General features: G+C 35.4%; 1 protein-coding gene across 18 annotated transcripts in view; it reads right to left on the bottom strand.

The window, feature by feature from the left end:
- The window catches only part of Tfdp2 (transcription factor Dp-2), a 136019-nt gene that overhangs the window by 105106 nt on the left and 18374 nt on the right, over positions 1 to 12539 (bottom strand). For 12 of the 18 annotated variants that reach the window (XM_085689564.2, XM_085689559.2, XM_085689554.2 and 9 more), the window contains one exon: positions 5908 to 6013. The exons of the other annotated variants lie outside the window; for them this stretch is intronic. In XM_085689564.2, the coding sequence (XP_085545690.1) occupies positions 5908 to 5922 (15 nt within the window). In that variant the 5' untranslated portion in view covers positions 5923 to 6013. The remainder of the gene's footprint in view (positions 1 to 5907; positions 6014 to 12539) is intronic. 18 annotated transcript variants of the gene reach the window in all.

Genomic DNA, 12539 nt, shown 5'->3' with positions numbered 1-12539 from the left:
TGTATGTATGTATGTATGTATGATGCATGCATGATGTAGTGTGTGTGTATCTGTGCACCTTGTGTGCCTGGTACGCACAAAAGCCAGAAGAGGGCATCAGAGCCTTTGGGACTATTGTCATAGACCATTGTAAGCTACTGTGTGATGCTAGAAAACCCATGACTTCTAAAAGACCAGTAAGTCCTTTTAACTACTGCGCCATCTCTTCAACCTTTCTGTACCCTGTGAATATATGTTGTTCTTGTAATAAAAGCCGAATTGGTCTATAGCCACACAGAATACAAGTAGGCAGGAAAGTTAAATGGAGATACAGAGAGAAGGGTGGGGCTGAAAGAAACGCGAGCAACCATCCAAGAAACAAGATGCCAGCAAACTGGTAAAAGCCATGGTCACGTGGCAATACACAGATTAATAGAAATGGGCTAATTTAAATATAAGAACTAGTTAGTGATAAGCTTAATCTATAAGTCAAACATTCTTTATTAATATTAAGCCTCTGAGAGATTATTTATAAGCGGTTATGGGACAGGGGACAGAGAAACCTCCATTATACCAGGCTCACACTGGACTGACTTACATTATATATTCTCCATAAGCACTCCTTATGGTGTTGGTCTTTTACAACCTAATAGTTGAAGAGCTATTGATTCCTTCAGTGGTTAAAATTCTTTACTAAGAGAAATTTCCTTTTATCAAAATATCTCTATGTATCATTCAACACAGCCAAGTAATTCTGATATAATAGATAAAGGGCACCTAAAATCAAGTTTTTATGACCAAAATTGACACTGAGATGTCATTTAGAAACTAGCTTCTAAATTCTATGCAACAGTGTAGATGCTTTGCACTGAGACGTAAGTTTAATTAGACTTCAAAAATGTAACAAATAGTCACATTATGGTTCTCCTGGATTACTCTAAAATATAATGTTAAACATTTAAGCAACTGAACATCTGTTGAGCTGTGTGTTGTTATCACTAAGGAGCCCACTCAATTGTAAGCAATTCTGCTAGAGAAGACAAAGCTTTAGGTAAAGGCACTTTCTGCCAGTCAGTCCTCAGGACCTACATGGTAAAAAGAGAACCAACTTCAGAAAGCAACACACCCTGAGCATCATCCCACAAAAGTGTCTGTCCTACTTTGAAAAGAAAACAAAACTGGAAAAGACAACTTTAAATATATTTATCCTTTGTTTTAATACAGGACCATTTAATATACAGTAACTTCAGGAGAGTTATTTTACATTTCTCTTATTTTATAAAACTAACAATTAAAAAAAAAAACCTCAACAAAAACCACATACTCACAGTACAGATGTCAGTTACTAGGTTACTGTTAGGTTTAAACACCTGTTCTTCACACCAGTTTTTGCATGCAGAGTAAAGAAGCAAACAAAACCCACAGACTTTTTAAGCAGCTGTACAGCCATACCTTAATTGTACAGTTAGAAATGAGATAAAGGTCAATTAAGTCTCAACATGACAGCCTACTTTTAATCTTGGAAGGTAATTTATTCTAGAGTTCATGAAAAACACTACCAAAATTCATTTAATAAAGTACATATTTAATTCTACTTTTATACTTCGCAGTTTAAAGCCTCAAAGTACATTACTTAAAAGTAAAAAAGTTGGCTAGGAAAGATATTTTAAAATATTCTTTCTCACTGGGCAGTGGTGACACAAGCCTTTAATCCCAGTACTCAAGAGGCAGAGTCAGGAGGATCTCTTTGTGACTTTGAGGTCTACAACTGAGAGCTGTTAATACAAAGAAACCCTCTCTAGAAAAGCAAAAACAAAAACAAACAAGCAAACAAACATAATAAAAATTCTTCCCCAGGCTGGAGAAATGACTCAAAGGTTAAGAGTGTATACTACGCAGTACTTATGTTAGGCAGCTCATAACCATATGTAACTCAAGCTCCAAGAAGTCCAATATTTCTATCTCGGCAGGCATGTATGTTCTGCAGGGCCTGGTGGCACAAGCCTCTAATCCCACTACTGGGGAAGCAGAGGCAGGTAAATATCTGTGAGTTTGAAGTCAATCTGGTATCATAGTGAGTTCTGGACAGTCAGAACTCTGAACTCTGTAGACCCTGTTTCAAACAAAACAAAACGAAACAAAACAAAAAAGGCAGACGGTAGTGGCACACACCTTTAATCCCAGCACTCAGGAAGCAAAAGTAGATAGATCTCTGAATTCAAGGCCAGCCTGGTCTACAGAGCAAGTTCCAAGACAACCCAAGTTACACAGAAAAATCTAGTCTCAAAGACAAATAAAGGTAAACAAACAAACAGAATGTTCTTTCCTTATTCTACCTATTTGAGTAGAATTAAGGACAGAGGATGTTAGTACTCGACTTTACTCCCAGTGCTTGGGAGACGGATCTCTGTGAGTTCAAGGCCATTCTGATCCACATAGTGAGTTCCAGGACAGCCAGGGATAGTAAGATCCTGTTTCAAATAAACAAGCAAATAAACAAATAAGGAATTATGGGGTTGGAGAAAGTGATTAAAAGTGATCAATGCTCTTATAGACAATAAGATTTGGTTCCTAAATTTCAAGGTAATGGAGTTCACAATCTCCTATAATTGCAACTAAAGAGGAACCAGGGCCCATCTTATAGTCTCTACAGACATCTATATGCACATGTATAATCACATGTATATACATACTCAAAACCAATAAAAATAAATTTTAAAAATTAATTATTAAAGTTAATAAAGAATTAAAGTGATACAAGCCTATGATCCCAGCCTGGGAGGAGCTCAAGATCAAGGCTAACCTTAATACATAGTGAATTCCAGGACAGCTTAAGCTACCCAGTGAGATGCTATCTCAGAAAAAAACAACAAAAATATTTGATTGAGCAAGATAAAAATGGACTCACAAATTTATGTTACACTGTTTGCCTAATTAGATAGATAGTAAGAAATGTCTGCTATCTGGGTATTTCACTATAAATTTCCTTAATTAATTTAAACAAATTTAATGTGTTTAAGGTATAGATATAATGCAAAATAAATAAATATGGACTAATAACTGGGTATTCTAATGCTGTACTACAAGCTTGAGCAGTCACTAAAAGTATGCTAAACAAAAATACCTAAGTCTATTTTTGTTCTGATTTGTGTATGTTTGTTTGTTTTTTTGTAAAACATGTAGCCCAGTTTGTTCTCAAACTTGTGATCCTCCTGTCTCTGCCTCCTTCACAAATCCCACCAGCACATGCCACCACAACTGGCTTGTTTTTGTTGTTGTTGTTGTTGTTGTTTTAAACTGAGTTTCAAAGTGTAGCTCTGGCTGTCCTGAAACTCATTCTGTATACCAGGTTGGCCTCAAACTCACAGAGATCCACCTGCCTCTGCCTCAGGTGCTGGAATTAAAAGCATGTGTCACCAGTGCCTAGCCCTAAGCCTATTTTAACAATCCAATTGTTATTATTATATACTGCACTGATATTTAGTATTTCTGACAAAGAAAACAATTCAATGAGATGATCTATACTTAAAGGTAAGATCTACCTTTCACAGGAAAGATGATTTTGGAATTGTCACTATAAAACGTACATATTGAGGCTGGGCAATGGTGGTGCATGCCTTTAATCCCAGCACTTGGGAAGCCAAGGCAGGTGGATCTCAGTGAGTTACAGGCTAGCCTTGTCTACAAAGTGAGTTCCAGGATAGTCAGAACTCTTACACATAGAAACTCCATCTCAGAAAATCAAAAAAGAAAAAAAAGAACATATGGAAACAACAGATATGAATACCTTACATCAAATAATTGTGCCTATTTTTTATGGTAAAGTAATATTTAAGTTTGAGTTATTATTTAGATGCCAACAGCTTCCAACATATCAATATACACAATTTCCAAACAGAAATGTAGATAACCAATAAACACATAGAATTTAACCTAACTAGTAATCAGAAAAAAAATCACATACAACTTTTTGCTGGTTAGAGTGGCTAAGATTAAAAATACAAACCTATAGACTGTACTTTTGCTACAGTTGAGTTCATCGCCCCTTGCAATGTACTCAAAACTTTTTATTCTGTTTAAAAAGGGAAAGATTGTGTGTAAAAGCATATACATAAGAGAAATGTATGTTGTCCATACCATGAGTAACATAAAAAAGCCTCTTAAAATGTTGCAGAAGTTCAAGATAAGTAAGAAAGAGTACTCATTATTTTCTGTAAAACAAAATTACAGTGTATGTAAAAAAGTTTCATTAAGAAGACAAAAAACCTTGGATTATTTGTCAAATTTTCTTTTGTAAGACAGGCATGGTGCTGCCTGCCTGCAATCCCAGCACTTAGGACACTGCTGCAGAAAGACTGAGTTTGAGAGGCTGGCCTGGCTAGAGAGCAAGACACTGCCTCAAAAACAAAAACCTATTCTGTATACTAGGTGAGATTATAATATACCTGAATTTTTGGTCTAAAAGAGTCATTGGATAGTAAGCACGATATGAGAAGATTCAGAGGATATATGTCAGTACCTCATCTCAACTCCTCTGCAAAAGATCCATGCCATATCCTGTGTAGTTCTGGCAAGAAACATTAATGAGAGGCCCCTGGCCCAGGCCTCACACTTTCGGCATCCTATTTCCTTTCACCCAGTCTAGGTCTGTGGGCTAAGCATGGTAATCATGTGGAATTTGATACTGATTAGCAAAACCAGAATGTTCCTTATTTTCTTATAAACTAATACTACTTATAAACCCAAATAAGCCAAAAGATGGGACAGGTGACACAGTATATGATGTCATCCTTCAATCCTCTAAATCTAGAGGTATTTAAAGTCAGAGAACTCTTAGACTTTTCAGTTAAATGAACCAATATATTTAATCTTTCCCTTAAATTGAGTTTTGCTGTAATGACTAATTAGGTTTGTTGCTGTTGTTTTGTTTTTGAGACAGGGTCTTGCTATATTGACTAGTCTAGCCTCAAACTCACCATCCTCCTGTCTCGTGCTCCTTTCATTTTTCCATGATCATAAGTATGATCTAAAAGGCAAAGAACGGTAATCAATCCTACACACACACACACACACACACACACACACACGAAAAATGATTTCCTAAAGAGTCTGCGATTAGAAGTGACAACAACGAAGGGTCAGAGAGCTTCTTTCCCTCCTGCATAGATAGCTCCCTCAGAATGTGCAGAGGACAGAGGTGAGGTGATCTTCAGGGCAGAGGAGGGAGACATGAAGCGGATAGATAACACGAGAAAAGGATGAGCGATGAAAACAGACTGCTCCAGTTCCTGACAGACTCCAGGTTTGGTTCAGATCTTCTGTGGAACTACCAAATTCCTACTCTTGAACTCCTAGGAGAGCCCTGCATTTTTACAATAAAGATATAAAGAAATAATAATTTAAACAGAGGGAGGAACTTACATAACTTTTCCAACATATCTAAAGCTTTGATGGTTTTCAGGAGAATACCTCAGGGAATGTAGCAATCTGCTTCCAAGTAACAGAACATACACATTTCCCTGAACTAACACACACACACACACACACACACACACACACACACACACACACACACACACACTAAGCCAAAGAAAGCAGAGACGTGCTCAATAAAGCCAAGTAACTTTCTAGCAGCCAAAACCAATTGTAACAGTCCCCAGAAAAGAAACCAAATTGGAAGCTTTATAGAGATAGCAATTTGCAGCTGTTGAAAAAGAAAAGTTTGGCACCAATTTACAGAAATTCTATAACGGCTATGAAAGTACTATATTCACTAGTATTAAGTTTATCTCACACACTACACAATCAAAAATAATTATTAATCCAAGCAACATTTTGAATTTTATTAACCAGAAGTGAGAAAATATGTATAGCAAAACAGCATAAGTTCACTTTAAAAAGTTATCTCCAAAAAATAAAAATACTTACACTTTTTGCCGTCATATCAAAACTGTATTCTATTTAATATTCTGCATAATCATTAAAAAACACACAAAAATAAAAACCTTCGTCTTCAATAATTCTTTAAAATATCCTGTTAAAGGGAAAAAGAGGAAATAGTAATGTAATAATAGGCAATATTTATGTCACATTTACTGAGACATATACTTCTAAGTGAATTGTCTAAATTAATTCTGGGACAGCACTAGAAAAATATGCATCATTTTTACCTCCATCCAGGAAACAACTGGGGTTTAAAGCAGTTAAGTCATATGACAAGTCAGCTCTACTCTCAAGGGATACAGCAGAGTTATACTGCATTGCTTTAAATAATGCACTGAAAGAAACACCAGGGCTTCATGGAGAAAGGGCTGGTTTCAAGGCAAGTCAGGAAAGGTACAGGATAAACCTCGAATATTTTATTGTTCCAAAAGACAAAATGTTCAAACACTGACAGATATGTCAAAAATACACAAGGGCCAACTTAAAAGAGCCTACAACTACACACTGAAGCACACCAAACTATCCTAATGATAGTAAAATTGTAAACCCAATCAAAATACAATTAGAGATGATACAAGAAAATGTAAAGTATTAAAAGAATGTTCACTGAAAATATAATGAATTCTTCAGTTGTTGAAACCATCACAATAAAACAGTAAAGGAAGAACATAACAAAGGGTAACACTAGCTCCTAGAAGTATGCAACAAGATATGGACATGATATTGAAATACCTCCTCAAAATTTCCAGTAAAGAAACCTTACACACAACTTTAATGATCAAAGTTACCAAATGGCCACCAATAATAAGTCATCATATGTCCTAAGTGCACTGAGATGGATATTTCTGAGATATTACTGTCTAATATGCAAAACCTAACCATGAAAACAAAAAAACAGAGGAATACAAAGTGAAAGATATTCTTCAAAATAGTGGCCTAAACTCCGTAACTCCTCAAAAATTGCTAGAGCCAAAAAAAAAAAAAAGCAAAAAACATCCATATTTAGAAAAACTAAAAAAAAAACTAAAAAATAGGAAAACTCAATTCAGTGAGCAATCTCAAAATAAACACTGGATCAGAAAAACATAATTCCTAAGAATACCAATATTGGGGTAACTGGAAAAAAATCCACATTCCAGATAATGAGAGAGAGAATGTGCACTGTTTTTCTGTCCTTTTCTCTTTCTTTCTTTCTTTCTTACTTTTTTTTTTTTTTAAAGACAGAGCCTTGCTACAGAGTTCTGGCTAGTCTAGAACTCAGTATGTAGTTCAAATGGCCTCAAATTCATGGCTATCATCTTGACTCTACCTTCTAAATGCTAGAATTACAGGTATAAGCAACAGGCCCAGATTTCATTGTTGTTTCTGGATATTTGTCCATAAACTATAGGGTCTTTTTCTAAGTGAAATATCATTTATATTAGAAAAATGAAAATAAAACCACCAAAATCCCTTAGGAGGCTAGGGGCCTGATAACAAGGATTAAACTTCAAATGAAACATGTATGGGAGAAATGAAAATAAAACGTATAAAAAGGTTTCTAACTAGTGAACCTGGGCAAGGGCGTGCAGGAGCTCTCTGTTCTAGTTCTGTAGCTTTTCTTATTTTTGTATGTTTATTTGATCTTTGAAGAATGGGTCTCATATTATTTTCTTTTAAAATTACTTTGCTAGCCATAGTTACATCTCTAGTATTATTTACAAGCTGAGGCAAAGCTACCTTAGGCGACGTAGTAACACAGTGATCCAGGCTAACCTAAGCTATACAGTGAAATTCTGGCTCAAAAATAAATAAGTAAACATTAAATAAATTATCTTAAAACAGAAGTCGGGTTAATTAAAATTTTAATATAGATTTTAAAGCACTCAAGTTAAAAGAGAGGCACGCAGAAAGAAAAAAGATACACCTAAGAATGTAAAGGTAGGAAGATCAATAATTAAAGGCCAGCTTTGAGTGACAGAAAGTTCCAGAGCAGCCTGAGCTACATGAGCCCCTGTCTCAAATCCCAACTGGGCCAGAGAGATGGCTGAGAGGATATTGAACAACCCTGGAGACTGAAGTTTGATCCCAGGAACCAAAGTAAAGTTAGAAAAGAAGTGACTCTACAAGGTTGTACTCTGACCTGCATTACGTGTGCTGTGGCATGGGCACCCATACACATCATACACACTACTAATAATAAAAATGTTTTACGATTTTCACATACTCATGCACATACACAGCCAGCATGAACTCGACTCAGTGGGATATAAGAAAAAATTATAAAATAGAAAAGGGCACCTGAGAGCTAGAAATACATTGTAAACATGTATCTCAAAAACATAATATTTAAAACAAATAACATCATAAACACACACAATAATAACATGAAAGGGAGGCTGGAGAGATGGGTCTACAGTAAAGAGCACTGATTGCTCTTTCAGAGGACCCAAGTTCAATTCCCAGCACCCACATGGCAGCTCACAACTGTCTGTAGATCTAACACTTTCACATAGACAAACATGAAGGAAAAATACTAATGCACACCAAAAAATAAAATAAAAAGTGTGTTACTCATTAAAAAGAAAATCAAATATCAAAAAATTAGATTATGACCTACTAAAATACAATCCTGACAGAAAATGATTTAGAATCATTAAGATTTATGAGCTTCCTATATAGAGATTCAAGGCAGATATTATTCCCTATTATTGTTCTCTTCCTTAGGAAGTTGAAGATAGCAATGTGTTCACCAAAATGTTTCCCTTTCATTCCTCACAGATGGTCTGACCATATAACATGACTTAGTTCTGGCCAACAGGACATAAGCAATGAAGTGAGCCAGCAGATTTGGCTACAAGGGATCCCTGTCTCTATCTCACTAGCCCAGAGCATGGCTGTAATGGCTGCAGCTGATTTTCCCTATGCATCTACTTTATTTCTGTACTCAATATTCAATACTGTATCATAGTTCCTAAAAATCAGGCTACTGAATGGCACTGTGCTATTTAAGCAAATAAACAGAAACTAACAAAAGGTTGGAGATGTATCAATAACTAGAGTGTTTACTGAGAGTCTGGATTAGATACAGTACCACATGGGGGAGAGGAACAGTTAAAGAATTAGGAAATTAACAGAATCTATTTCAGAACACTACAGAGACTACCAATAAAAATACTGTTTAGCCACATCAATGAAACTGACAGAGCCAAAGATAATTATGTTTAGTATTCTCTTTGAATCTTCTTACCAGAAATCGGCAGACTGAAATCTCTAAATGTGGTCTAAATGATAAATGTTTAAAATAGAGCCAAAGGTGCCCAAATGTTTATTGAACAAATTTACCATTATATTTCTGTGCCTCAATTTCTGTTCTCTGCCAAGTATTAAAGTCATATATACTTCATTAAATAAAATAATATATATAAAATCACTAAGATACTGCCTAACACAGAATAAACAATGTTGGGGGTGAGGTAACAGTTTTGATTTCTCACAAAAAGTTAAGGTTTCTTCTTCCAAAATAAGCAATGAATAATCTGCATAAAGGAGAAATGAAAATTACAACAGAAACCTCATTTTTCAAAGAGAAAAAAAATGTTTTTAATTACAAAACAAAAAAGGTTGAATATCCTAAATATTTTTAAAAGATATTTTTAATTTTTAAAGATTCTTTTGTATTGACTAACACAAAAATTACCTGCAATTTTTCAATATGTGACTTTAAACTTTCCAAAATGTCAAGAAGAAAAAGGGACACCAAATGTTTTCAGAAGTTGCTATCTTTGGCAATGCTGATGAGTCTCAGATACAAACCAGTCATGTGTGCTGATGCATGGTGTTTATCCAAACTCAACAACTGCACACTCCTTTCTGTTTCCAAGATCTTCTGTTAGTTAAAAACATAAGTCATATTTCTTCTTCCAGCTTCATGAACACATTATGTCAAGCTCAAAAAGTCAATCTTTCGACCTCACCATCTGTCATGATCTCTTCTCAACTTTCAGACAATGTAACTCCCACAGATGGTCTCAACATGCAAGTCCTTTTACATTCCAATCACAATTTAGAGGTTCCAGCATAAAACCCAAGATGATATACTAACCAAAATACAAAAAAAAAAGCAAGCAATTTCTTGCTTCAATCAGGATTTGTAAACTTTCTAATAGTGCCAGTAAAAGAAGCTACAAAATTAAAGTTCATCAAAGTAACACGTTATTACCAGGCATTATTAATTTTAAAAACATTCTCATGATTCAAAGTTTAAAACATCCAAAATAAGCACTTGGCATGAAACTCAGTGGTAGAGCACTGGCCTAGCATGTGGGAGACTCTGGGTTGAATACCCAGCACCACAAAGATACATATATAAACAGATGAATTAATGAATAAATAATGAAGTACCAGCCTTACTGGGAGTGTAAATCAAATAAAGAATATGTGCTTAGTTCCTACTGAATCACTGTCCATGTATCTTCCTGATCCAATTTCACTACCTTTAAACAGTTTGGTTTTTGGGTTTTTTGATGTCTGAGTGTGTAAGTGTATGTACACGACTGTGTATAAGTACACAAATGTGTTGAAGGAACTGGCTCTCTCATGGTGGATCAAATTCAAGTTACCTAAGCTCAAACTCAGGTCACCAACCTTGGCAGTAAATTCCTTCACATATCGAGCCACCTCCTTATCACTTTGCTAGTCTTTTACAGTTCTTCATAAATATATTCCTCCTGTCTCAGGTACTGTGTACATGTTGTTTCTCCTGACTGAGGGTTTTATCTGGTTAAATTCCTCCAGATCTCTTCTCAGATGTCCCTCCTCAAGGAAAACAATCCCCTTTCCTCTGCCAAGATAAGGTCAGAGGCTTCTACTTACTGCTCAGCTACTTTCTCTTTTCATAGATACCTTGAACTGCCATAATAAATTTATTTATGTGATTATCAGACTGTGATCTATCTCTGTCAACTAATGTGTAAATTCCATGAGGGCAGGAGCCCTGATCATTTAATTCATTCTATATCCAAAGTCTGTACAAGAAAAGAGCTTAGGGAATGTCTGTTAAGTGAAATATATCAATATTTTTAAATACATGAAAAGCCTATTCAATATGACTTAGCAGTGGAAAATGAAGACATGCATATTTAGCATATGCACACATCTGAAATTCTGAATTTCACACATCAGAATTATGAGTATCACAGTCTCATCACAATGAACTAAAGGATTTTAGAACTAGCATATTTTTGTTTGGTAATTTTTTAAAGTTATAATGGAAGACATGTTTGTAGTAGAGAACATTTAGCTTCACTGTTTGAGACAGATCCTCAATTTTTTATTTCTAGGCTATCAGGAATTCATTTGGTAGTTCTGGCTGGTCTCACATTTGTATTAAACCCGTTTCTCCACCTAACTACTGGGATTTTACATACGTAAACCACCACAACATTCAGCTCAATTTTATTATTGATATAAAAGGAACAGATAAAAATTCATTTTTTAAAAGAAAATGCTAAGTGGCTGGATTAGATAGAGTAAAAAGCACTGGTTGTCCTTCCAGAGGACCTGCATTCAATCCCCAGCATCCACATGGTGGCTCACAACAGTCTGTAACTCCAATTCCAGGGGATTCAGTCCTCTTCCAGCCTCTATGGGTAGAGGTACTCACGTGGTGTACAGACATACATACAGGCAAACTGCCTATACATGTTAAATGGGTGGATAGGTGGGTAGGTAGGTAGGGGACAGGGCTAGGGACAAAGTTCAGTGGTAGAATACTAGCCTGGGATGTACAAAGTCCTGAGTTTCAGTGCCAGAGCTACACACCCATTAGGCAAAAAGCATCCCAAGATGGGATAACTCAAGCCACAAAATAAACAGCAGTACTGAATTATAAGATAAACTATGAATATATATGAATAAATCCATAGTGATAAAAAATGATCTGAATAAATAAATGGAAAATAAAAGACATCTTCTTTTATTTTATTAATTGAATGCTTTGCAATTACTATGACCATATTCATAGTACCTTATCTCTAGAACTCTGTTCTCCCTTTTAGTTATTTTCACTTGATCTTACTTAGAGGCAAATCATTTGGATGCATACACAGTAAAAGGAACTTGCTGATATCCCAAGACAAAACTTACGACCAGTGTTACCCATGTGGAAGAAAATTAAACTATCTACACATGATCTGAAAGAACATATCTTGTGGACTACTAGAAGGATTGGGACAGAAATACTTTCCCATACCTCCAGGAGGCTGCCTTTGCTTTCTCTCTCTGAATGAGAATGTGACCTTGCTGATATTACACTGGTTTCAGATGCAAGAAAGCCTGATACTGGTAAATTCTTAAATGAAAGCAGTATACATTATAAATGGCATTCCTTCTAAATAGTATAAGTTCTAATGATACAATGTAAGAGACAAACAAATTTATATTCTTTTATTTATCTATCTATTTATTTATTGGTCAGTTGGGGTCCTGTGGTATATTTCTTTAGTGACTGGTTTAATAAAAAAACTGATTGGTCAATAGTTGGACAGTATAAGGTTAGGCAGGGGAACAAGACTAAGGACACTGGGAAGAAAAAAAGGTAGAGACCTGAGTACCAGCCAAAAGGAAAGAAAGTAGGA

Source organism: Myodes glareolus, chromosome 4 (assembly GCF_982192425.1).
Source record: "Myodes glareolus chromosome 4, mMyoGla1.1, whole genome shotgun sequence".
Lineage (NCBI taxonomy): Eukaryota > Metazoa > Chordata > Mammalia > Rodentia > Cricetidae > Myodes > Myodes glareolus.
The sequence above is the reverse complement of the archived record's forward strand: the minus strand, read 5'-3'. Positions and strand labels throughout refer to the sequence as shown.